We start from the raw sequence: 27,454 nt of genomic DNA, 5'->3' as shown, positions 1-27,454 counted from the left end.
TGGGTGGCTCAGTCGGTTAAGCATCTGCCTTCAGCTCAGTTCATCATTCCAGGGTTCTGGGATCGAGTTCCACATCCGGCTTCCCACTCAACGGGGAGCCTGCTTCTCCCTCTGCCTGCTGCTCTCCCTGGTTGTGCTTTCCCTCTCTCTCTCTCTCTGACAAATAAAATCTTAAAAAACAACAAAAAAAAAACCCTTTGTAACATGGACTGGTGACCATGGCACAGCTCACTCCACACTGGTGGCTATAAGATCTGTTTATACTGAGTCTGTTTTTTACTTGAGTCATTGCTTTTGATTGAGGGCTATCATTCCTGAAAAAATTATGATCATGAGAGTTCTAAAAGGCACCATTTAAAATTACAGTTCCCACCTTCCTTAATAGTTACTGTAGAGAATACATGTAAGTTCTGGGTTTTGTTTGATGTTCGAGTTGGGCCAGCACATTGAAATGTTTTCAGTTTCTGGCCAGCCCGGCCCTGCATACTCAAGGCCCACCCCAACCCCTCCTTCTTCTATCAGACCGCTGCCTAGTAGGCACCTCCTTAAGAAAGCCTTCCCTGACCTCTCCCAGTGGGGTAGCCCTCCTGATTGTTTGCTTTCATTGTACCATGTTATTCTCCTTCGCGGGACTAAAAACAATCATTATACATGTATTTGTGGGACTCTGGGACTCATGGCCACCATCCTCCACTGGACTGTAAGTGCTATAACGGCTTTTTCTCTCAGCATTGTCTGTTTTCTCTTCCCACTATATCCTGAGTAACCAGCAGCATGCCTAGCACATAATAGACACTCAGTTAAGACCAACTGGATGAAGGAAAGCAGGGGGAGTGAGGGGAGGCAGCCAGTTTTAAAACATTGCTTGCCTTAAAGTTCATTGCCATTGGTTTAATTATTTTAGTCCTTCTTACTTTTCCTCCATAAAATCATGCATCAGTGATGTTTCTGTTACTGATGCTCCGGTTTTAAATGTTCTTATGGGGCCTCAATGATTTATGATATGTATATTTACTTGTGTGTAAGCCAATGTGTTGTATGACCCAGTTTATCTTTGAAGAAATACATTTACATATTAAATCATTTTTCTGTACCTGCTTTGGGAGATATAATGGAATTTAACAGTGATATGGAAAATTCAGACTGATCACTGATCAGAACATGATTAGATGTTGAACATGATTTGTATTACTATTTACACATATCTGTCTGGGGTACAGTGCATCCTCAAATAAAATGGTGAAGCCACATTGTAAAGGAGAGAGTGACAAGGAAGAAGTCAGCGAGATACGTCATTTGGCCTCTTCCTCATTCTTTACTGGCCCTTGTTGGTCCCTGCTCTTCGCTATTAGAACCCCTTAAGTCTGAGAAAGAAACTAAACAGGAACTTAAAAGAATCAACTATAAACTCAGTATGCTTTCTTTCTTATGGCTATATTCAAGCTCTCTCTCTAACTGGGGAGGAAATTAATTTTAATTAAAACCCATTGTACTGGGTTCCTGGCTGTTTAGGAAAAGAGAGATAAGAAATTAAAGCATTAAGAAATTAATCTACAAAAGAGTCTGCTACCCACTGCAAGCAAAATAATCTCCCCCTGGTGACTTGAGAGATAAGTACTAGGGGTGTGGGCCCACTGCTTCTTTGTTCTAGACAATAAACCCCATGCCACATTTTCTTTCAGCGATAGAGGACGAGTTTGACTTTGCTCTAGGAAAGCAAACTCCAGCATTCCTAAAGAAGTGTGTTTGCTACATTCGGAAAATTGCTAACATTGAGCGTTTTGTGAAAATCCCGGAGATGGGAAAATACATGGATATCACTGGAACAGAACCAAGGATTATGCGGGATGCAGAAGCCCAAGAGAAGCTGATAAAACTCAGGGATGAATTTATTCCAACTATTGTTGCATCATCTAATCTGAGAGTGTACACATCTGTTACTCATTGTGACATGAAACTGGGCTATTCCCAAGAAATAGAAAATCATTACATAGAAGGACTTGGTAAACAATTTTATGAGGACATGATTGATATCATTCAGGCAACCGTACAACAGAATTTTGACACTGAAACCGACACGCTCTATGATGAAATCCTTCAGCATTCCTCATTATGTAAGACGTACGCCTCCTTCTACGAGTATAAATGTGAATCTCTCAACATCGTGCATAAATACGTTCTGCCAAGCAAAACCGGGCACATCAACCCTCTCGTCATATATGGTGGACCATGCACTGGGAAGACCCTCCTGCTAGCTGAAGTAGCAAAGAAGGTGAGAGCCTTTTCTTTCACAAGCTTATTTGTAAAAATCCTTTATTTTGGGGAAAAGATAAATTGGTCAAAATTCATTTCCATTTTCTGTGTTTACTTCTGAATTATAATTAGTCTTTTTGGAAAGGATACCTTGGTGTTTCTCTTATGCTCGTATAATGGTCACACTGAAAGAAAAAAGCACATGGGATACACTTAGAGAACAGCTTTATTTTTTCTCTCATTGGTCAAACTTCCGTTGTGGGGCAAGTTCCCATTTGGATGGAAACTAGGGCAGATCTCATAACTCTTCTCATCCCTCTCAGCAAAGACAAGCCTTCCTATCACTCTGGACCCTAAGTCATTCTCAGCTCAGCAATTAAATCTGTCCAATATAAAATGGTAATTAAAACTTGAGTTTATATTTCTCTCCCACAGCTGAGGCTCACAATAAGCAAGGTACCTGCCGTGGGAAATGGGGATGTGGTCGCCTTCTCCTTCTTCCACCACATAGCACTTCTTCCCCTCTGTCCCTAACCCCAAGCACATGATCCCTATAGGGCTGTGACTCCTATAGGGTTGTGGCTTCAGGGAAGTAGGAAAGATAAGGTGGCCAGAAAGTTCTTACATGACCAGTACTGTTCTGAAAACTGGACTCCACACTCTGTGATCTTGGCAGGCATTTAAAGCTGCTTCCTAGTTCCTCTGAGGCCTTTTTCTAGTTTCCTGGATGTCCTTTCCCTCCTGCCTCCCCTGCCCTGTCCTCCCTGAGCATCTTATCTTACCTACAGTTCTCTAAACACAGGGGGATGCATTTTTTTTTTTTTGCCCCAGCTGGTCACTTCCATGGCTCCTAGATATCCAGCCACACACTTCTAGTACCTTTCTGCCAAGATCCACAGCCCAGCAAGCTCCCTCAGACAGGACCTGAGGAAAACAGAACCAACAAAAACCTCTGTCAACTCAGTCTTGCCAGTGGCCCACATGTGACATATGGGAAGCCCTCGGGTATTTTTTGCCCTGGGAAACAGCAGCTCTCCATCCCTCCTCCACCCAAAGAGCTAGCCAGCCTTGTCAGTCAACCTCCATATTTCTCAGGTGTCTGAGGACATCTGTCTCCCTGTCTCTCCAGCTCTAGCGGACACCCTGTCAGTGGTCCATTGCAGCCCCTTTCTCGAGGTGAGAAGTGAGGAAATCTCTCAGCCTTGCCCTTTGGGAGTGGATGGTAACAGATATGACCCACAGCACCCTAATCTCCAATGTTTTTCTTGGCCTCTTGAAACTCCTTTTTAGGCTGGAGCTGGGTAGTCCACTAAAGGTAGCAAAACTGGTTTTCACAATTCCCTTACAAATCTTGCATGATGGTGTGGAACCTCACTCTGGGTCTATTGTCTTGGCATGTCAGTCTAAACTGGACTAAACTAGTTCCATTGTAACCTCGTCTTGCACTGGATGTCCACGGCTGATAGTTTATATTATCTTGGTGTTACTTCAGAATCTCTATATTGTTCTTCCTGTGGTTATTCTCTCAAGAACAGAGCTTTCTTTAACTTTGCGAACACTCTTGTCATCTGTCATGTGCTATCACAATCTCAGGGAGGTCATCTTGAGGACAAGAACAGGGACAGTTGTGTTGTACCTTATGTGGGGATTAGGTTTCAAAGCAAGCTCACAGGCAAAAATCTGGTGTATAAACTTACTTTTAAAAAGTCCCCAGGAGGGACGCCTGGGTGGCTCAGTCGGTTCAGCATCTGCCTTCGGCTCAGGTCATGATCCTGGGGTCCTGGGATCGAGCCCCACATCGGCCTCTCTGCTCAGCGGGGAGCCTGCTTCTCCCTCTCCTGCTCACCCTGCTTGTACACTCTCTCTCTCTCTGTCAAATAAATAAATAAAATCTTAAAAAAAAAAAGTCCCCAGGAAAGTTAACTTACCATTTCTTTTTTTTTTTTTTTAAAGATTTTATTTATTTATTTGACAGAGAGAGAGATAGCGAGAACAGGAACACAAGCAGGGGGAGTGGGAGAGCGAGAAGCAGGCTTCCTGCCGAGCAGGGAGCCCGATGTGGGACTCGATCCCAGGACCCTGGGATCATGACCTGAGCCGAAGGCAGATGCTTAACGACTGAGCCACCCAGGCGCCCTACCATTTCTTAATATGCCAAGCCCAGCTGCTGGTTTTTCTTCTTCTCCTTCTCCTTCTCTTCTCCTTCTCCTTCTCCTCCTCCTCCTTCTCCTTCAAGATTTTTATTTATGAGAGAGAGAGAGGAGGGAAAAAGAATCCAGAGGAGACCCTGCACTGAGTGTGGAGCTGGACGCAGGGCTCAATCCCACAACACTGAGATCATAACCTGAGCCGAAACCAAGAGTCCAATGCTTAACAATTCATTAAACAAATAAGATTTGTAAGGGAGTTGTGAAAACCAGCCACCCAGGCGGCCCTGGTGTTTCTTTTAGTGTTAAATGACATGGTTCTTTTTTAATGGAACACCAGATGAAGTGGCAGGCTTACATTTAGGAGCCATGTTGCATCAAAATAAAGTGTGTGTGCGTGCGTGTGTGTGTGCGCGTGTGTGTGTGTGAACACTAATTTGTATGTGAATCTTCAAACTTCAGAATTGTTCCAAGTCAACAAGACAACAACAGTACGAAGAACACATGGAAGCTGAAATCTAATGAGAAAACATCCACATACACCATTTCACCTTCATTCTAGGGCTTTTTCCCTCCGGAAGAAGGAAGGGTGAAGTAGTTGGAGGGGCGAATGTTGTTGGACTTGACTGTATTCACTATGATGCAAGTCCATGTGCCGTAGCATAGGAGGTACAGAATTGTGTGGAATGTGCTGATATCCCTGTACAGATCAACGGACCCTGCGGGGCAGGGGGTGGTGACAGTCAAGTTGGTCAACTTGAGAAATGGTTTTCTGAGCTCTCACTCTTCTGGATATTTTGTCCAACCACCAGAGTGTGTCTATTCACAGTCCAGGACTCTGGTCCACAAGAAGCCTCACCTGTTTCTAAGTCCCTTGCCTCTGCTCTACTCGCCTCTCTCCTGGGGAATGTTGTCCCGCCAGTGACAACCTGCGCTCTCTTTGTGACTTCATGTCCCTTGTGAGAATGCAGAGAGATGTCTCATGTTTATCTCGAGGTTATCTCCTGCGTGCCCAGCATTTCCATGGACACAAGCTCATGATCAGAGGATCGCTCTACATGTTCAACGACACGTGACTGGGAGGAGAGAGGACAATACATATAATCATCATAAGCAATTCATGTAGGGACAAAATACCATGTTCTGTTTCTGATTTGCCACTGAAGGACAGTTGTAGTAGGATAGCAGGCTTATCTTCCTCCATATTGGCTTCAAAGGTGGGGGCTAAACAGTAAATTGCTTCTTTTCCTTAATTGCTACATTTTTTTTTTCGAAACTTACTCATGCCTTAACCTGAACTACATCTTGAGGAACCAAGTTTCATAAACTTACTTTCTCACTAATAAAATCCGTCCTTTCCTAAGCAACATTCTTGGTGAATTCCATGGATTACTGAAAGACATTATCTCCCTAAAAATAGACTGGGATTTTTTTTTATACTTTGATCATATCCCTTCTTGCCCTTGCCTTTCCAGCCAGAGACATACTAAATTTAACAGCCGCCTCATATACGTTATCTCCTTCACTCTACAATTTGAAAAACAAAAACAAAAAAACCTTCCAGCTTTGTCTCTTGGTAACTGCTTAACTCTGAGCAAGTCATTTATCCAGCCTGGACAGGTTTCCTCTTCTGTTAAATGGTACTATAATCCCATCTGCCCTACAGGGAGGTGATGTGAGGACTGATAACTGACTGTTAATATATAGTAAGCTGTCTGTTATAAAACATAAAGCTTAAAGTTTTAGCCAGAATTATATAGATTTTATGACAATGGTAAATAATCATAAAGATGACCCTACAGCACCACAATATAGTAAAATGTCTCTGAATCATTCAGGATTATATTCAGTATTTTAGTACTATTTTTATCACATTCTAATTAGCTAGGAATTTGATCAGACTTATGTGATCTCAATTAGTGAAAACATTTGACTCAATATAATATGTAAGTCACTACTTAATCTATTCATTAAACAAATACTAAGCACCTACTGTGGGCCAACAAACCATGCCAGGAAACAGGATTCAGTGAGGAAAAGCTGACCATACTAGATATGCAGATTTACTGTTTATGAAATCCTTTGTAACTTTTAGAATACAACAAGCTAAGTGCTGCCTTGGGATTGAATAAGACTATTATCACTATTTTATTACCTTCAGTAGAGTGATCCTGAGGGTCTCACCTATAGATATTGGTGCATGAGCTTTGTGACAGCTCTTTGATCTTCTCGGGTTTTCCCATTCCCTGGTTCTAGGCCACTGTCTGCATGGTCAGGGTTACCAGAAGTCTGACCTCTGGAGAGAGGAAATGCTGTGTACACGACCATGTGAATATATATTACCATTCTAAACACTACCTTTATATTTTAGGCCTATGGCTGGCTTCATGAAGACACAGGACCAGAATCTGACCCAGTAGTCGTCATGAGATTTCTGGGAACCACAGACATGAGTACTGACCTTAAGACTCTCCTTCTAAGCGTTTGTGAACAATTGGCAGTCAACTACCGGTGTCTGGTTCAAAGCTACCCTAAGAAGATCCATGACCTCCGAGACTTATTCATAAACCTTTTGAACGAGTCTTCATTGCAGAGACCTCTAGTAATAATATTTGATGCCCTAGAGCAGCTCTCAGAGAGTGACGAGGCCAGGAAGCTTTGGTGGCTCCCAGCTCACCTTCCCCGCTTCGTACGAATAGTCCTGTCCACGCTGCCCAACAGACATGGGATCCTGCAGAAACTGAGGTGCCTTATCCATGAAGAAGCCAACTACATCGAGCTGATTCCCCGGGACAGGAAGATGTGCAGCCAGGTCCTCAAACACCAGCTGTTGCGGGTCAAAAGGAAGGTCACATCAGGCCAGCAGATTTATGTGAACAACGCATTCTCCAAGTGCACGCTGCCCATGTTTGTGAACCTGACCTTCAGGGAGGTGAGATATTGGAGATCTCACAAAGACGTCGATGAATCCTCCCTCTGTGTCACAGTTCACGAAAGTATAGAGCAGCTATTCTGGTCCTTGGAGAAGAAGTGTGGTCAGAAACTGGTCTCCAGGGCTCTCGGTTACATCACCATGGCCAAAATAGGTTTGAGTGAAATGGAACTGGAGGATGTGTTGGCCCTAGACAACAGTGTGATGAATGAGCTCAATGAGAACACTAGGCCCAGCAATCCCCTGAGAGTACCTTATCTGTACATCGCGAGGCTCAAGGAGGGTCTCAGTGGATACTTAATAGAAAGACATGTGAAGAACGTCACACTCCTGGTCTGGGCCAATAGACACCTGCAGCTTATAGCCCAGAAGTTGTATCTGCAGGATGACAGTGACCTGCGTGAAATGCACACCATCCTGGCAGATTACTTTCTGGGAGTCTGGTCAGGGGGCAGGAGGAAAGCTTTCTGCCTTGAAGACCCCTACTTGAATGGCTGCCTTGACTTGGAGAGCAGAAGCTTGCTTGAGGAAGAGAAGCACTTCATGGAACAGGCTTCCTTTGACAGGCAGGCTCCAGACCAGCCCTGGGTTTTCCAGTGTAATCCACTGGAGCCTGACATCTTCTTTGTCAATCATCGGAAAATGTCTGAGCTCTTGCACCACCTGACAAGGTGTGGAAAAACCGATGACCTGCTTTACGGGATCATCATGAACTTCAGCTGGCTTTATACCATGATCAAAATCGGCCAGTTCGACAAAGTGCTCTCAGACATTGAGCTGGCTTACAACTACTCTCAAGAGAAGGAACTGAAGTTCCTGGCTAGCACTCTCCGCGGCATCAAACCCAAGGTCACTGCGTTTCCGGGCTCCCTTTCAGCAGAGCTTCAGCAAAGGCTGCTGCCTGTTGTAAGTTCCCTGCCCAAACTCAGGCACCTCCTTTTAGAATGTGACAAAGATGGGCCCAAATATTGCTCCATTGTGCCATTACATTCATCCATGGACGTAACATACAGCCCGGAGCGTCTCCCCTTGTCCTCTAGTCACCTGCATGTCACCGAGATTCTGCCTACATGTAACCCCAGTACTGTCCTCACAGCTCTAGAAAATGGTTCCATCAGCACGTGGGACGTGGAAACCCGTCAACTCCTCCGGCAAATCACCACAGCCCAGTCTGTCATCCTGGGCATGAAACTCACCAGTGACGAAAAGTATCTTGTGGTGGCTACGACAAATAACACCTTGCTGATTTATGACAATGTAAATTCTTGTCTTCTGTCTGAAGTGGAAATCAAAGGCACCAAGCACGGAAGCGGCTCCACCTACATCAATGGATTTACACTGTCCATCAACCATGCCCTCGCATGGCTTGAAGCCAGCAAAGATGTCACTGTCATCGATCTGCTCTATGGGTGGCCCCTTTACCAGTTCCACTGCTGGTACGAAGTGACCTGTGTCCAGTGCTCTCTGGATGGCATGTACGCTTTCTGCGGACAGTACCTGAACACCACCACCATATTTCATTTAGGGAGTGGAGAAAAGTTATGTACGGTGACATCTGAATTTTCAGGTGGGTTTGTGAAGTTTCTTCTTATCTTGGACACGGCTCAAGAAATGGTAATGGTGGACAGTGAGGGAAGCCTTTCGGTTTGGAATACTGAGGACATTTCCAATCCCCAGCTGACTGACGACTTTGACTGCCGAAGAGAAGACAGCGAGGTGGTCAGCATTGAACTTTCGGAGGACCAAAATGCAATTCTGATCTGTAAAGCCCTCAGCATTGAGCTCTTAGATACGGGCATGTGGAAAGTGGCTGAGAAGTTCAGAGCTAAGCACAACGAACGCTTTATTTCTGCTGTGCTGTCCAAAAACGGAGACTGCATCATCGCGACCATGGAAAATACCTCAGCTGTGTTTTTTTGGAGGCGGGACACAGGCCAATGCATGGCGAGCTTACAGGAAATCTCAGGTACCATAGTCAAGCTGGTGAAATCCAGTCACCACAATATGCTGCTCTCTTTATCAACCAGTGGTGTTCTTTCCATCTGGGATATAGATATAATCACCGCTATGTCCAACATAGATAAGACTGGGAAACCCATCCAAAGCCTGGTGTTACCTGCCAGAGGGGAAATCATTTATTCCCTCGATGGCTCGGACTGTGTCCACAAGTGGAACTTCAGCAGTGGGTTCCTTGAGGCAGTATTCAAGCATGAGGGCATAGTCGAGCACTGCGTGCTGACGTCCTCTGGAGATGTCATGGTGACATCAGATGACAAAAGCAGCCAGTATGTCTGGCACACCACCAGCGGTGAGAACCTCTTCCGAATTAACGGGCAGAGAATATCTCAGCTGCTAATTACGCACAATGACCAGTTTGTGGTCTCTCTCTGTGAGGAAAATGCCTCCAGGGTTTGGAGACTGGCCACAGGCCACAGGGTCTGCAACATTTTGACCACTCTGCAGAATGCCTTTATAACCTCCGCAAATACCTTCGTGGTGGGAATAACGAAAAGCAAAGTGCTGGCGGTCAGTCTCTGGACAGGAAGCATCACCAAGAAATTTTGCTGTGAAGATGGCACCACCATTGTGAATTTTAAGTTGATCCCCGACTGCCCTGACATCATTGTGTTCATCACATCAGCCGAGACAGTGAATATCTGGAGTCTGACGGATGAAGTCATCTGTCGCCGTGTGCAACTTCCAAACAACTTCTTGAAAAATCTGGAGGATTTCGAGATTTCTCCCAATGGCAAGCTAGGCATTATATCCAGGGGAGACGAAAATATCAATGTGCTGGATTTACACAGCGGCAAATTACGGGTGGTTCACGCCTCTGGGGTCATCTGGAGGCAAAGGCTCTCTCGAGATGGTCGCTACCTGGTATACATTTGTTTCCGAAACGGGGAGGAGGAGGATGAAAACGGTGCAGTATCCAGTTTGATTGTAATGAGACTGGCTGACGGCAAAAACATCGGTGCCTGTTCCCTTTACAAAACACCAACTTTTCTCGCCCTCTCCCAGAGGCACCTGAACATCATAGTGGGTTTTGACGACGGGAGTATAGGGATATACACAGTGGTAGACCGTGTAGACGCAGCCCTGAAAATTAAGATTGCCACTTCAAATAGCAGACAGATTTTCAACAATGCAACACAGGCATCCAGGCCAAAGTGTAGTAGTTACTGTTTTAAAGTGTCTGTGGATTGCCTATGGAGAGAGTCTACCGAGGTCTTTGCAAGAGACAGTCCCATCACCGTGAGCGATTCCACTGAGCCCAGCGAGGCGACACCGTCCAAGAAACACAACCCTTGCTATGACCGGATGTGCTCCGCCCTGGAATCCAGGGGCCACAGCTATGCCCCCGACAACTGACAAAACGTTCTCCTTGATCAGCAGACATGCGCGATACACACGCACAAGGGGGAGAAAAAGTATCTTCTGTCTCCCAAATGATAAACTACTCCTTTCTTTAAAGACAGGAAAGATGCTGGAGTTCCAGTGTTAACATGCTCGTCAAAAAGACAGAAATGTGAAATCGGCTTTGAGTTGGCTCTTTTTGTCAAAGTTAATCCAGGAATGACACCTTGACAGAGCATTTCTAAAAATGGTGTTTAACCGGCTACATCAACTGGAAGCTAGGCGATATTTTTCGTTAGCTGCGTGGGAAGCAACAGCATAACTCATTCCATGGGTTCAGAAGACAGAGCTAGAACTATATCCAGACCCCTTGGACTGGACTTCATTCCACGGAAATCATTTGAAATTGTGAACACAAAGAGCTGTTTGACCTCCAATGATGGTGTGGCCTAAGTAAACACAGCCTTAATCTCTCCTTACATTTTACAATCCTGACAACTGTGTAAACCCAGTCTGCAGATGGAAGGTCAAAAGGTGCAAAATCATGTAACAAAAATGCCCCCTCGTACTCCCAGTTTCCCAGGAGAAAGGACGTGAGAGGTGAGGCCACGAACTGGACTGGGCACAAGAACTTAGTACCACCCTCATAGGGCTACTGAGCACGCAGTCAGTCTTCATTAGGATACAGTTGAGACAGTTGCATGCAAGGGTTTCTGTATAACGGAACATGCGATTTTTACACTACTTCCTGGGCTGCAAGAGAAACACATTTAATAGGAAACCACAGTCTTTTCGTGTGTTTTTGAAATGCCTATTTGTGCTGGACGTTAAAGCGGAATTACAGAAAGGGCATTATAGATTTGGTAAGACATCTGTTCATTTCCATCATTGTACTAACAAAAGTCTGGGCTATTCTGTCAGTTGTATGGAAGCATACATTATTTCCTAAATCCCTGCGGTAAATCTTAACAGAAAGAAAGCTTTCTTGACACGCCATCTATGAAATACTGAAGACATTTGCCTTACTCTCATTCCTCCTCACTCCTGTGTAAAATGCAGACAGACGACCAAATACTCGGGGACAAACTGAATATGCCTGTCTTTGTGCTAAAATATTCCATATCTTAAGGGTGTCCAAAGGTTCTTTCTTGTCCCTGTTTGTAATCACTTTCTTACTTCCCCAGACTGTATGTAGGCTTCTTCCTCTGTCACCCTTTCTGCTGGAGGGCTCCTTGGGGCCTTTATAGTCTTACCATTTCAAAGCAGAAGCTATGAAATGGTATTAAATACTTTTTAAAAACACTACTTCACCTATTTAAAAGAAAATATCACATCCCAAAAGGGGGAAAGTGATTTTCTTCCTTCCATATCCTCCACATGGCATGTCCTTGGATGACTTTTCGAAGGGTGTCAGAAGCGCTGGTTTGCTTTGAAAGTGACGGGAGTGACTTGTGGCGGCAGAATGATGACCAAGGAACTGATGTGCTCTCAGCCCAGCTCGGCCACAAACTCGTCGCGCAGGCAGATCTTTAGCCTCTCCGCTGTATTGTTTTTGTAAGCTGCAAAATAAAGGGAGTGATAGCTTCTGCTCTAGCCTTTATAGGGGTGTTGGAGAGCAATGTGAGGAAAAAGACAGCGATGGCTTGATTGTTTTTGCAAATGGGAGAAGCAAAATGATCTGATCCAAAGGGAATCCAAGCTCATTGCATTTCACTTTGGAAAGCAGTTTGACATGAAAGCATACAGAGATGGAATTCAGACATAACGCCCCACTCCGTGGTCGAAGAATTTTTTTCAGTATGTTCCTCCTGGCCTAGCTACCAGCCGGGAAGGGGGTAGCCCAGTGAAGGCTCAGCCCACGTAGAGATCACCTGGAGTTGATTGTATGAGTCAATGCTTTTTTTTTTTTCTTTAGCTCTTCTGCGGCAACACATTCCTATTCCTGTGATTATCAGTTGGACCTCCATGCCACACATTTCTAAGAATTAAATGCCTAGATGGATTAAATGTAGTGTGTGAATATTCTATGTAACAGCCAATAGAGTTTAACAAGTGACTTGAATGATTTTTCCTAACTTGTTTGCAACTGATAGCTCATATTGAATGTTTTTATGTAAACTTTGTATTGTTGGGAAGAATTACCCAATCAGAGATTTATATTTTCATAAATGTTACATTTAGTTAAATTTTGTTACAGAGTTGTTACACTAGAAAATTATTGCTGTCTTCAAACAATGTACAGTCTTGTGTATGTATTGTTTGTATGAATAAAAGGTGAACTACTTAGATTTGTGGGTTTTTCTTCCCCAACTTTTGCAAGTATACTTAGAGATTTTTAGTAATAATAATTGTTCATGCTTACTGTACACCAGACTCTATTTTTGGAGCCTTGCACGTACTAAGCCATGTAATCTCCACCAAAGCCTTATGAGATAGGTACTGTTAGTATTCCAAATTCACAGATGTAACAACCTAGAAACAGAGGTCCAGGGGGAATTGCTGAATAGGATTTCAATATACCATCAGTGTGGTTTTTGTTACCTTTTCCAAAGCACATAGAATATAGCATTGAATATCCAGTAGGCACTTACTGATAATGGCCTATAAAATGTTTTCCAACTTGCAGATTAGAGACCAGGCTAGGCTCTAAAGATCACCGGAGGTCTTTGCAAACTCCCAGGAGTTTCAGGTATACCACAACTGCTGATGTATTCATTCCACAAATAGTTATTTGGTCATGCATTTTGCCAGGAATGCAAAGGTTAGTAAAGTAGCTTGCACCTTCTAGGATCTCACAGTCTTAACAGGAAAACAGATAGGAAACAAGTTCTATGGGTAAGTGCAAGGACAGTGTGCTTCCTTCTGGGCTTGGGGCCAAGGTGGGAAGAATGATAACCAAGGAGTCATCCCACTCATAAAGTGCCTCCAGGTGAGAAGGCAGGACCAAGGCAGGGGATCTTCCTCCCATAGGCACCTTTTTCCATTTCTTGCCTCTGGGAACTGAGAATCCACACACACACAAAAAAATTTTTAAACAAGTTAGCAATGGAGAGCTTAAGTGATGATAACTAAGAAATAATCGGATGAAAACTTTGTATCTAGTTTCATGAAACAATCATTCTCAGAGAAATTTAAAATCAAGACGTTAAAAAATTGAAGACATTATCTATCTGGTTTCATCTTTATGTGGCTGAGACTTATTTCTGTTTAGAATTTACTCCCCTTGAAAACTCTTCCTTAACTCCACCACCCATGCTGGGAATTCCTTCTTGGATTCTAATCTAAATCCTTTAGGTTGAAGGTTAAACATTCTCTTTCAGTTCTGAGAAAACGTAGAGGAGTGGATTGTCATTGTTTGCATAAAAGCATTTCATATACATGGAGTTTGTTGTTTAACAAACTTAAATATCTTCTTTCCCAGTGTCAAGAATGCAACAAATACCATGTGTTTGCTTTGTCCAAGGCATTATGCTCATGCCCTAGGATGATCTCATAATGAGTCATGCATAACCCCTGCCCTCCAGAATCCTACAATCTAAAGGAGACACAACTAAATTAGATGTGATACAGATTTTTTTAAAAAGTTAATAAAACTGAAATGCAGGTGTTGAGAATACACTGCAGAGGAGCAATTAACTCGAACTGGGATTCAAAAGGAATGGCCAAGAGGAGGTGATAGTGGAGGCTTGAAGGACAAATGGAACTTAACTGTCAGAATGTCAAAAAGACACTTCAGGAGAAGGAAGCTGTGTGAGCACAAACAGGGAGAGTCAACATATACTGTGGATGACTTCAGATGCTATGCTGGCTTTTTAAACTTTATTCTGGGGGCGCCTGGCTGGCTCAGTCGGTAGAGCATCCAACTCTTGATCTCAGGGTCATGAGTTCAACCCCCACATTAGTCGTAGAGGTTATTTAAATACATACATACATAAAGTTAAACTTTATTCTGTAACTCATAGGTAATCGTGGGAAAGTTTTTGAGAAGGGGAAAGACCTGGTTGAAATGGTGTTTTAGAATGACTTAGGCAGTACTATGTCCCATGGATCGGAGATGGAAGAGACCAGAAGCTGGGGACCAGTAAAGAAACTATTGTAAGGAGCTGAGATAGAAAGTAGAAGATCTTGATCTTAGGACAGCCGCAGTGAGGATGCTAAGAAGAGGCATGATTTCAGGGCTTTAACTGACAGAGTTGTGTGATGAACAAAGGAGAACTCACATAATTCCAGCTCCAATTGAAACTGGGTGGACAGAATTACAGATGTAAAATGAATACGTTTAGGAGATGAAGATGAAGGAAATGCTGAAATAAAGTTGGACCTAGAGAATTCAAAAGTAAAGATATCCATGCAGGCAACTGGAAATGTGTTATCCCGGCAATGGAGAAATTGTAGCTAAAGGCAAAGAATCCAACCTGTTATCTCTTTCTCAAAAATCTAAATAATGCATAAGATGGTGCTTTTTTTTTCGTTATAAGCCAATACCATAAACTTCTTAAAATTGTGGGTCTTTTTTTTTTTCAGAACCATATTGACAAATTTAGAACTCTATTGACAAATCCACTCAAACAAATTAGTTCTCCTATCTTCCATGACTCATCGGTTGGAATGATTTATATGCCAATGAAAACATGAACACACCTAAAACACTAACTGAATCATGGTGTTTCACTCCCACATGCATCCAGAAACCACTGGTTTTTCTTCTGTATTTTTCATAAGGGTCCCTTGACAGCTCCATTTGGCATTCCATGTGATGTGCATGAAGTACAGATTACACGTATATGGACATATTGGAGGGTTTCGTTTCAGTGTATCAATATGACAAATTATATAACACCAAATTTAAGATTACCAATAACATCATCATCTCTGGCTTTACAGAATCCCAGCCTTTGATAGATGAAGGTAACTTAGCCAGCAGCTTGAGCATATTCAGAGCAGTAGTTCTCAAACTGGAGTGTACATCATTTGTTAAAACACAGATTACTTCACCCTCCCTATCCCCAATTATTTCAGAATCCGTATGTCGTGGGTAGAGCCCCCAAATCTGCATTTTTTACTGAATCCCTCCAGATGAAGCTAATTCTGCTAGTCTGGGAACCACACTTCAAAACCTAAACAATGTCTTTTTGGTCAAAGTAACTTAACTGATAAATGTACCAGTATTCTGTGGACGTTACTAAAGCATCCACTAGAAGTGTGACAAAGGGTTTTATCAGAAAATGATGTAAAATAGCAGAGAACTTCCTTCTAAATCTATCATTTTAAAGCATGCAGCTACCACACGACTGGCAAGATGCCCCCAAAAATGAGTTTTCTCCCATAAAGGGCGACAAATGTGTAAATGGGGCTGGAATCCCTAAAGTGGGCCCGTTAGAAACTAAGGACAGTATGTCGGTCTTTAAACTCTGGCCTATTCTGCAGCAGCCTGTTCTGTCCTGACTGTCCCTGGATAATCTGAAGGGGAGAGAAGAGGGTAAGCTAGGTGGCGCAGTTGCTTAACACATTTTCCTGTCAATCCCAACTTGGGCGCACAGGTGAAAAGAACTTCCAACACCTAAGTAGTATTTTCAGATAAAGCCACCAGCTCTCCACCCACCGTAGGTGCGTGCACCGCAACAAGTACGCGCGTGGAGCTCAGGAGGTGTGGACGCAGTGTTGCAGCCGAGGTTCCAACAGCCCGGGAAAAGGGGGTGGGGGGAAGCAGGACTTCGTTGAGCTCCCACTGTGGTATCGAGGGCGCAGGCGAGTGTGTGCAACTTCCTGGAGTTACATCTCGGTAGCGTCCGCGCTGGGTCTCAGACCATCCACTCTGATAGTGCAGGCGGGCGACGGTGTACACACCAGGTCGAAACGGAAGAGGCTGGAACTGAGGAGGAACCCCAAACTCAAAAGTACGGGGTGAGGGGTACAGATCTCTTTGCCAGGGGCCGCATTTCTGGATCTCCCCACTGACGTCCCGCATCCTAGGAGGCTCCCCTCTCCCTCCAGCACGACGGAAAAGTAGGCACCGAGACGTTACCCTGCGCGGGCCGGCGGTGGGCACGCGAGCCGGCAGTGGCTGCCCGGAGGCCGAGCACGCCCGGGGATGACCAGCCCGGCTCCGAGGGGCGCGCGGCCGGGCGGGGGGGGCGCGCGGCTCGGGGCGCGCAGGTAAAGGGTTACGCGTGCCGGGGAGGCTCGCCCGCCTGCCGCGCCACGTGACGCGCCGGCCCAATGACGGTGCCGGGGCGGCCGCTGTGAGCGCGGCGGGCTCCGGGCGGCGCTGAGCCGCTGGCGTTTACCGGCGCGGCCGCCCGAGGCCGGCGAAGCCATGGGCGCCGCGACCCCGCCGCCGCCGCCGCCGCCGCCCGGCCCCAGGTAGGGACGGTCCCCCGCCCCGCGCGTCGGGCCCCGCCGTGGGCTTGCCTCCTGCCGAGCTCGGCTTTGGGGCATTATTTCCCCGATTTCTCTCGCAGGTCGTTTTTATTTCTTTACTTCCTTCTGGCAGAAAAAAAAAAAATGGGGCGAGGCAATTCTCAGTTTGATTACTTCGGAAAAGTCACAGAATTCAACAAAGGCACAGAAAGGGAGGCCAAATCCAGCACCGGCGGGGGCGGGGCGGGGGGCCGGGCGGGACTTTTACAAATTCCCCAAACTCAAGACCAGGACAGTTTGGAAAGCTTGGCATCTCAGTGGTGTATGAAACAGTTTTGGTTTTAAATCCCTAATTAATGAACTTTCAGCTGCGCCTGAGAACTTGAGTTGGAAAAACTGCAAGAGATTTTCCCTTATTTCTAAGTGTCCCCCTCCCCCCATTTTTAAGCATCTGAGCGTTTTTGAATAAAACGGAAATGGAATGTTGACCGCCGCTGTTTCTTTGAAATGTCCTTGGGTCCCCAGGATTTGCTCCGGTCCCGGTGCTGGAGCCCTGGGTGGCGGTGGGAAGGGGTGGGGCGGGGAGGGTGCAGCGCTAGGAAGCGGCACGTGTTGAAAGAGCGTGCCAGGTGCAAACTGTTAAATGGTCACAAACTGTTTGCTGCATGTTTAATAATTAGGCAAGCATCTCCCAGGTCGATTGCTTGGGTCTCATTTGACCTTGGCAGCCCTGATGAGGTGAGATTTTCACAAACCACCACTGAAGAATTTTTCCAATGATACAAGACAGATTTCAAAATCAGTGGGACTTTTTACCCCCTTCCAGGACTGTAATTAACCTTAAAAACAAAACAAAACCTCCCCTTAGTAACTTAGTACATTTTATTTTCCATTGTGGTATATAGACTTTTGCCCAGTGAATTTAGAGGAAGTCGGTGTTCCACGAGGTGGTTCAGATCATTAAAGAATGGGGTGTTTTATTTTCTTCCCGTCCCTGTGAGAATTACTGGCGGCCCTTTTCATATGGCTTATAAGTGTCCTGGGTGGCCCTACCCACGCTGTTGTGAGGAGCAAGGCTGTAGAAAAGATGAGACGTTTTGAGAGTTGAATCAGAAAGAAATAGAAAGTGGTCGCTGCTTTTAAACACAATAAATTCTGTTTATTCCCACAAAAATATTCCACTTATTTCCACATCTAATTCTCCAGTTAATATTTTAAGGAGACAGATTTAGAGGTTCTGATGCTAAACACCAGTATCTATAGAATACCTCAGCAGTCGTGAGGCAGGTCTTTGAGACAGTACTTTGAAGCTCTTAAGGCTAAGTAGGACTCTGGGGTTCTTTGTACTTCCCTAACATGTGAAGAATTAGTTATAGGAAGCTGCCTTGATCCCAGACCAGGAATGGAGGAGACATGAATACAGGAAGGTGGGGTTGGGTTTATTTCTCTTCTTTGCTCACTCACTGTTCATCCTGGTCCTGCTCTTTCTGTTCAGCAAGTATGTGATAAGTGCTTCCCCAGAAACATGACCCGTCTTTGCTATGTTCTAAGAGCTTTTGCAAATCTGGATTCAAAACCAGACAGAAACTTGCATGTCACCTAAATATGTTCAATAGCCTAAAAATGGAATGATTCCCCTGACTTCCCACCTCATGTCTCTCTGAGCCTGGAAACAACCTAGCCAAGTTCTGGCCAGAATTGAGTCTCAGCCCAAGGGCCCAGTGGGTACTTGTCTGCCTTCCTCCTGCAACTGCCCTGCCTTGGAGGCCTCAAGAGCCCATTTACTGAGCTTCTTGGAAGGGACTCCAGTTTCCAAATAATTGAATACCAGTCTCCCAGTAGCTGGGTTTCCTCCACCTGGACTTGCAAATTCCCTTAGTTTCACAATGTTCCCAGTAACCCTGAATCTTGGGCCCTTTTGAGGTCTTGGTTAAATAGTACCTAGCTTCTGCTTTTTTTTTTTTTTTTTTGTCATTAGATTGATTATCTGGTTGGAGGTAGACTTTCTAGATATCTAGAAAAGAAGAGTCAGTAGCCTCATCCTAGGGGAGGAGCCTTCACCCATCTGCAGGTCAGATGGGTCACCTATTTGTAGCCTTTCTTAGTGTGGTTACCACCTGAATGCTGTTTTAAGAGAATAACATGAAAGTGAAATCTGTTATCTACTCACACCCTTTTCACCTGAGAATATTCTGGTCCCATAGAGTTTGGAATCTTCAGAAGGACCATATATCATCAAAATGACCCTATCCTGGGGTCCCTGGGTGACTCAGTTAAGTGTATGCCTTCAGCTCAGGTCATGATCTCAGGATCCTGGGATCGAGCCCCACATTGGGGTCCCTGTTCAGCAGGGAGTATCCTTCTCCCTCTGCCCCTCTACCCTGCTCATGTGCATTCTCTCTCTCTCTCTCAAATAAAATCCTTTTAAAAAATGACCCTATCCTAAGACTTAACATAGCCATCAGATGAATATATGTCCTGAAGCAGATACTTAAAATAAGTCAAAATACTAGTTCAGTGTCATCAAGCATCTTGGAAAAGATGCTCCTGAGCTGCAGCGAATATTAAAAAGGAGTATGTCTCAAATTTTACCCTGAGCAGTGAATTCCATTCTATTCAGTGGACAAGTGGCTCTCTAAAATGAAGTGAAACCCCTCCCTGACCTTGGAGACAGCAGGTTTGTAAGCCCAGAGATAATCAGAGGCACACTCAGCCAGGTGCCAGAGACACTGTCCTTGCCTTCAGGGAACTTAACAGTCTTCAGACAAGCCAGTGGAGGATTTTAAGCAGAGCAGCTTTGTTTCTTAGAAAGTTCTCTCCAGCTGCAACGAGAAGACTGAAATGGGAAAGATCCCAGCCAGGCAGCTGCTGTAAAAATCCACACAAGAGGAGAGTGAGAAGTGAATTGATTCTAAAGATACGTAGTGGGACAAAGGTATTGGGGACCTCAAGCCAAGAAAATATTGGGTGACTCAGGTCTCTGCAGTTGATTTCCATGTCATTTCAAAATACATCTGTTGCAGGCAGGTAGCTGTGAGCCACGTGCTTCCCCTTCTATGCCCTTTGTTTCTCTCACGGAGAAAGGTGTTGATAAAGAGTGAGCCAAGTATAGTTCGCACTTTCAGCAACGCAGTGCATCTTCGCGCAGACTTAAATATGTACATCGGAAGGCTAAGTTAGGATAAACGGTTGCCCTCGTTTTGTATACACATCCTCTGATTTAGCTTAACTCCTTCTGGGAATAACACCCTTGATTGTGTAGCAGGCGCAGTAGTGGACGTGTGTCTCAGGGTGCAGAAATGCCATGTCCGAGCGCCCCCCAGCAGGACGCAGGAGGCGCCGAGGGCCTGCGACAGAGGGACAGTCACCTCTGTCACTGCCCCATGCAGAGCTCTGTCATACAACATGTATTTGGATTCATTTGTGATTCGTTTGTTTCTGAGTCCCAGAGTCCATCTCTACACCCTAGAGTTTGGACATTTCTTTTGATTTTGGTGTTGTCTTTTTCCTTCCATTGGGTAATTGAGTGCATACCTTGGGTCATTTCTGTGTGATAAAGATTGGGTCTGCATGTCACGGCTGTGAAGCATTATCCCTCTTCTTTGGTGGTCAGACGACCAGCAGCCTCAGTTCTCCAGACTATGGCAGCCTAGAAATGAATAGAAGTCTGCCTGCACCCGTAGAGAGTTGTTAAGAGCCACATACTTAGACCGTCACCAGAAGGTACATACATGTAATTATTTCTCTTTGGACTCCTAATGAGCTTGGCTATGTGGGTTCGTGGTCCATGGCAAGGAGGCTCACCTCCCAGATTCTGCATAAAGTCATTAGGGTAAGTGTGGGATGTAGTCACAACTGGTTTTGCTAAACAGCAAAACCAATAGAGCGAAGCTGCCTGCGATGACATTCTGAGTCGACAAGACAGGAAAAATTCGGTTCAGAACTGTTAACAAGGAAATAAGTGTCGCATTCTGGAAAAGTGCACCCTCAATCCTTCTTAGACCCAGAAAAGAACTTTAAAAATCACTGGTTCTGAGCAGCTTAATTTAGAGGAAACTGAGGCTCGGGGAGGCTAAATGAGGTGTCTAAGGTCATACAGTCGCCTAACACAAAAGCTGCTGGGGCCACAGTCTGAGAATCCCAATTCCCAGCGCAGTCACCTTCCTACTATGCCTGGCCGAAAAGGACAGATTTTAGTGGTATGGGAAGCTGATCTTTTGTTAAGTACCTTTTCCCCAAAATGTTATAACAGCCACTATTTGTGGAGAAATTACTTACATCGAGTATCGATTATCTATTGCTGTGTAACAAACCAGTCCAAAACGTAGTGGCTGAAAATAACCACTATTGATTTAGTTTATGACCCTGTGGGTGAGCAGTTGGGGCCTGGCAACTGCGCCGGTCTTGTCAGACTCCCTCATGCATCTGTGGTCACAAGGCAGCCCTGCCCCCTGAGTGTCGGCTGACCGTCAGCTAAGTCCCAGGCCGCCTGGGCTTGTTCACGTGTTGGCCCATGGCTGTAGGAGGGAGCGTGGAAGCAGCACTCCATGAGGCCTAGGCTGAAAGGGACACGAGTTGCTTCTCCTCCAGCCTCCTCTAAAAGCCAGTGAAGAGGCCAGCCCAGATTCAGAGGGTGGAGAAGTAGACTCCACCGTTGGATGGGAGGAACTGGCAGACTCCCCTTAGGGAACAGGAGGGATTCAGGGAGGGGTGGGGAATCGCGGTCATTTTTGCAATCTACCACATTGGCTAAGCACTTTGCATAACTCAGCTAACTGAATTTTCCCAACAACGCTTGAGGTGCAGGCAGAAATCCTATTTTACAGGCGAAGAAACTGCAACCCAGACATGTCAGTCTGAGTTAGGCAGGAAATGCAGCTGGCCTCTCTGCCCCTGCATGACGCTACAGGGACCGGGAAGGGTGGGAAGCATGCTATTATCATACAACTCAGGGTTTTGTACGAACAAAATTTAAGAGTACTTTTGCTTGATTTATGTGCTAAAAGAAATAAAATCAGAGACGATTGTGCCCTCAAAGAAGGTATGGTATGTGCGCATGTGCGCACAAGGTAATTAAACAATAAGATTCAGAGTAAAGAGAAATAAGGCAACTGGATCATCAAGAGTAATGGACAAGATAATGAGCTTAGGGGAGCCAAGGGAAAGACTAATTTGAAAAGAATCCTATCTTTTTATTAATATCTCAAAGGATCCTCCTATATAAAATAGTCCGACTACACAGGTGAAGTTATTCACCCAAGGTCACACAGAGCTGATGAGATGGCATTCAGACAGGTCCGCATGTCTCCAAAAATAGTCCTCCACCATTTTGTCCCCAGAAAGCCAAGAGCTTTGCTACTCAAAGTGGTGTCCATGGACCAGCAGCCTGGCGGTCACCTGGGAGCTGGTTAGAAAGGCAGTCTTGATGCTACCTCAGATCTGTTGAATCAGAATCTGCATTTTAACAAGATCCCCGTACAGTTCATAAGTACAGTGAAGTCTGAGAAGCAAAGCACATCCCCCAAGACTGGATGCCAACTTGGATTCTGACGAAAGGGAAAAAATAAAGGAAGTGAAGAGATGGTTCTGAACTGCCAAGTTCTGAACTGCATTTCCCACACTTTAAGGCTGGGATGTTACCTCTGCCTTCTTTACCCCTGAAAAAGAAGATCCTTTTTGGTGGTATGGTAGTTTTGGTTTTCTGTATGTCGGCTTTCAGGCAGCTTCTCCCACTCCCTTGAGTTGTAGCAATTTTTCAACTTTTGCTAAGAAGTGGTTCAAACAAAGTTCCAAATCTGTATCCCTTGTCATTCCCTGTATATGGTGAAAGAATTTTTTTTTTTGGCAGGCAATGAGTTATAATGAAACAGTTCTTCATATAGTTCTTCAGTTTATTAGATCTTCCCTGTGACATCTGTAGAGCCAGGATTATTATGCCCCTTTCATAAGTTAAGGACAGTGAGAGGTCGGGATGATCACTCAGCCAAGAATTGAACTCAGGTCTGCTGACGCCAAGCCGAGTCTTCTGACGCCAAGCCGAGTCTTCTGACTAACCCGCAAAGCACTCTGCAGGTTTTCTATTTGGTCTTTGGAGGAAATTATCAAACTGATTGATTTTTGCTTTGGGGTTTTCTTTCTTTCTTTCTTTTTCTTTTTCTTTTCTTTCTTTTCTTTCTTTCTTTCTTTCTTCTTTCATAGACATTGTGCCAAACTCAGATGCTTGAAAGTTTAAATTGGGGATTTTTAAGTAATTACTTCATGGAAACTTAAAAATGCCTCATAAAAACATTTCCTTCTTTATCTGTTTTCCCTATCGAGTTGAATCCCTCCTTTGGTTCCAGTGGCAACAAATCCCACTTTATATTTCAAATGACGTAATTTTGCGACCTTTTCCTTTGATCCTTTGAGTGATAAAAAGATCTTTCTTTTTTCCAAGTAAATTTTGAAGCCTCTTTTCTTATTTTATATATTCCGCATCCTTTACTCTGAAAATGTCTGTAGGCTACAGAATCATGACCTGGAAAGGGCCTTCACTAATCCAAACACCTGGTTTTAGGGATAAGAAAACTGAGGCCTGGGGAGAAAAAGCAACTCTTTCTAGGATACCCGGCAAGTCAGAGGCAAAACAAGGGTGGGAACCCTCGGCCCCACCCCCTCCCCCACCCGCCAAGCCCTGTACTCTGACTAAAAGACTTCAAAGCAATTCCTTTCCCTGTTGTGTTTCCCAGCCTCTAGGGGGCACCCTGGGGAAGTTGGGAGAGCTCACGTTTTAAAGTCAAGAAGACCTGGGTTTGAATCCTGGTTTGCTGGCTGTCTAGCGTGTCCCAGGATGCGTTTATTGCTGCAGTCATTTCTACAAAGAATCATAAAACAGTTAATTGGCTAGACAAGACTTAGTTTACAAAGTACAATTTACCTGCATTCTCTTTTGAGCTTGACGGGACAGGTTTTATGATCCTCACTGGGATTTGGTTTTGGTGAAGGAGGCCAAATGTCCTAGAAGTGGACATAGTAACAGTTTCAGCGTGACGCTGCAAGCCAGGCAGAGGTCCAGCCTCAGAAGATGGCTGACAGAGGCCTGATCCTCCCGCCTCAAGTTAGTTCCACCTCCATTACCGATGTGAGGCTCTCACTTGTCAAAGCTAAAAGGCCAGTGTTTCCTGGTGCTAAAGTACAAGGTTGAGGTGTTTTCAGGCTCACCTCTGGGGAGGTGAGCCTGAAAACAAAGGAAGGGGTAGAGAAGTCACAGCCCACTGGTGTGGAGAGAGCTCGAGGGCTGTCTTTTAATACCCTGCCTAAATTAAAAGATTTAATGGAGTAAAAGTGTGACTTTCAAAAAAAAAAAAAAAAGGTGAAGTATCTTTAGAGAAAGTAAAATCACTGAAATTGCACCCTTGACAGGCAGTTACCCTGTAAGAGTTAATTAGACGAGGGCGCCTGGGTGGCTCAGTTGGTTAAGCGACTGCCTTCGGCTCAGGTCATGATCCTGGAGTCCCTGGATCGAGTCCCGCATCGAGTCCCGCATCAGGCTCCCTGCTCGGCAGGGAGTCTGCTTTGCCCTCTGACCCTATCCCCTCTCATGTGTTCTCTCTCATTCTCTCTCTCTCAAATTAATAAAATCTTTAAAAAAAAAAGTTAATTAGATGAACAAAAAGCAGAACAAGCAAACAAAACTCAAGAATTTGCCCCCCTAGCACCTGGCAGGCCCTCGATGGCAGGTGTGACCGGGTGAAGCACGCGCACGCGCCCGCCTGTAAGTCAGAAGTCATCGGAATCATCCCCTCAAACACAGATGACGGCATCTTGTGCATATTTGATCCGCACTTCATAGATGTGTGGTAACTCTGAGTCTCAGCCTGTGGCCTCCAGTTTCCTCAGATGTAAAATGTGAGGTTTGGACCAGAGCAGCACCGTAGGGTGTGGAACGGAAGGAAAGGATGGGCTGGGGGAGGCGATCAGGTGACCCACTTCTCCCCACAGCTCACTCCGTCTTTACCATTGATAAAAGCCACACGGAGTGACAGCGGACTTCAAACTTTAGGCACATGGGATTTGCCCTGAATCTCTAACCATATATAGAACTTTCCTTATTATAAAGTCATCTACTTAAATGTCTATCCAGGGTCTGTTTTAAATGCCCTCTGTATCTCAAGCATAGAAAGAACCTTGTCGGCGGGGGGGGTGGGGAGGGATGGAGTCATATTTCCATGTTTGTATTAGTGGGAAGTAGGGAGGGTGCCAAGGACTTCATCTGAGGAGACAAACGTGGAGTTCTTTGAGAAAGCAGAACTTAGTTACATGCTGGAATGATCATTCTATAAGTGCCGAGACTAAAGGAAACTGCAAAATTGGGAGAAATGAGACTTGATGACTTTTTCCTGATCCTCATTTCCATAAAGGATTTTCAAAATAACCAAGTTGGCATTTATAGTATTTAAAAGAGGTGGCCATTGCCTCACCTTATTTATTTTATATATTCCACATCCTTTACTTTGTGAGTTTGATTGGATTATTTTAAGAACTTTAAAGTTTTTTCACTATAGAGGGCCCACTCTAGTTAGTGAACCTAGTGCCATAAAAAGCTTTTTTTTTTTTCCCCCCTCTACTAATGCTGTGTGGACTAAGATCCAAATGTTCTTCTACTGAGCAAATGTCTGCAGAGGCCGTGCTAGCTGGTGGGGCAACAAAGGTGAACAGAACAGACCTGGACACGATCTCATAGTTATCAGTGTGATAACCATACAGACCTATCGCTCTGCGTTCCTGTGTGGACGGACGGCGGGGAGAGAGGTCCTGGGCGCCGCTGGGGGTGGATGGGAGCGGGGACCTGGACTGAGAGGCAGGAAGGGCCTCCCTGAGGAAGCACATCCCAGTGACATCTCAGGAGGCCGAGGAGCCACAGGGGTTCGAGAGGGAACAGCGTGGTCACACGTCCAGAGGGAGCAGTGTTCCTAGAAATGTTGTGAGCTCAAGGAGTACCAGGAGAGGCAGACAGGAGGTGCAGGGCCTTGTAGGCCACGAGCTTTACGTAATCTGACCTCTACCAATGTGATCCTTCCTATTTATTTAGGGTTTTTTTGGTGGATGTCGAAACCTCCACTATCTAGAGTTGAGTGAGGGTAAAGGTCGTCTTCCTCACAGCCTCCCACGTGGTCGGCAAGCAAATCTCAGGCTCAGTGCAGCCCCACCTTCCAACACTGATCCACAAGCAGGAATCAGAACAGTCACGCGGCCTGTTGTGTCGGCTTGATGAAGTCCCTGGTTCCATTCGTTTAGTTTCCCCAGCTATATCTCGTGGGAAGTTCATTAGAGGCAAAGGTGACCTCTTCGCCAGGCAGGGTTGAGCTAACCTAAGAGTGTAATTTAAGCAGCAAGACTCCTTTGAGCTGGCCACGAGTCAGGCATTTGGCAGGAACAAGTCCTGGGCCCCCCTGGGAGGGTACAGGTGGCTGGACTATCCACGGTGTTGGTGCAAGAAAGGGGGCGCCTCGACTCTGTTTCCAACCAGTCCGTACATCTCCTATGAAAGTGATTTCCCCGAGGAAAAACAGCTTCTAACATCCATCTGCTGATTAACAAAGTCCTTTGTGTTGATTGGAGATATAGAAGCTAACCTACCTGCAGAAACCGCCTCAAGCCTGCAGCTCTTGTGACGGCATTCTTACGGAGGACCTGGGACACGTGTATTCCTGACCGGGGCAACCACCTTAACGTACAGCCTAGGGTGCAGACTAAAACCCCACTCATGCATCCCGGAGTCTATGGCCATGGATCGTAAAGCAAATTATAGACCGGACAAGCATTGTAAGTCAGTGGCCTTAAGAACAGTGAGAAGCTATCGAAGGTTTTCAACGTGTAAGTCCTAAGATTTGCTTCTCTGGCTGCAGAGCCGGAGAGAGAGAAGACCCGGGAAGGGGCTGCGGGTTGTAGGACCTGTGGTTGGACCTCCACTGGAATGAAGCAGAGGTACTTGGAGGGAGAGAAAGACACAGCTGGCTTCCTGAGATACTGGGTGACAGCACCCGGACCTGGTGATGGACGGGAATGGGAAGAGAGGCAGGCAATGTCAAGACTGAATTTTAGGACATGGGTATGCAAGGAATTTTTATAATCAATAGGCATTGTTTAAATGAAGTACCGCTCACAGACACAACGCAACACCCTGCACCAATGAAGATAATGAGATGTACCTGACGACATGGTAGAAGGACGCCCAGGATAAAATTCTAAATTCATAAAAATTTGTTGAAGAAACATATACTTGGTGTTCCATTTTAATACAGATAGTAATGATTCTAATTAGCACTTAGCAATAGTAATGATTGTAAGTAGCACTTAAAGTATCTGGAAGAAAAAATTACAAACAGTTACCAGTATTTACTTATCTGTGAGGCAAAGATTGCTA

The 27,454-nt window shown here is 45.1% G+C and overlaps 1 protein-coding gene across 1 annotated transcript in view; it reads left to right on the top strand.

The window, feature by feature from the left end:
• The window catches only part of NWD2 (NACHT and WD repeat domain containing 2), a 182,600-nt gene extending 171,896 nt beyond the window's left edge, over window positions 1-10,704 (top strand). The window contains exons 6-7 of the mRNA XM_021701675.1: window positions 1,683-2,272; window positions 6,772-10,704. Coding sequence (XP_021557350.1) covers window positions 1,683-2,272; window positions 6,772-10,704 — 4,523 coding nt within the window. The remainder of the gene's footprint in view (window positions 1-1,682; window positions 2,273-6,771) is intronic.
• Window positions 10,705-27,454: the final 16,750 nt, after the last annotated feature.

The sequence above is a fragment of the Neomonachus schauinslandi genome, chromosome 2 (genome assembly GCF_002201575.2).
Source record: "Neomonachus schauinslandi chromosome 2, ASM220157v2, whole genome shotgun sequence".
NCBI lineage: Eukaryota > Metazoa > Chordata > Mammalia > Carnivora > Phocidae > Neomonachus > Neomonachus schauinslandi.
Note: the sequence above shows the minus strand (reverse complement) of the source record. Positions and strands in the feature narration are given on the sequence as shown.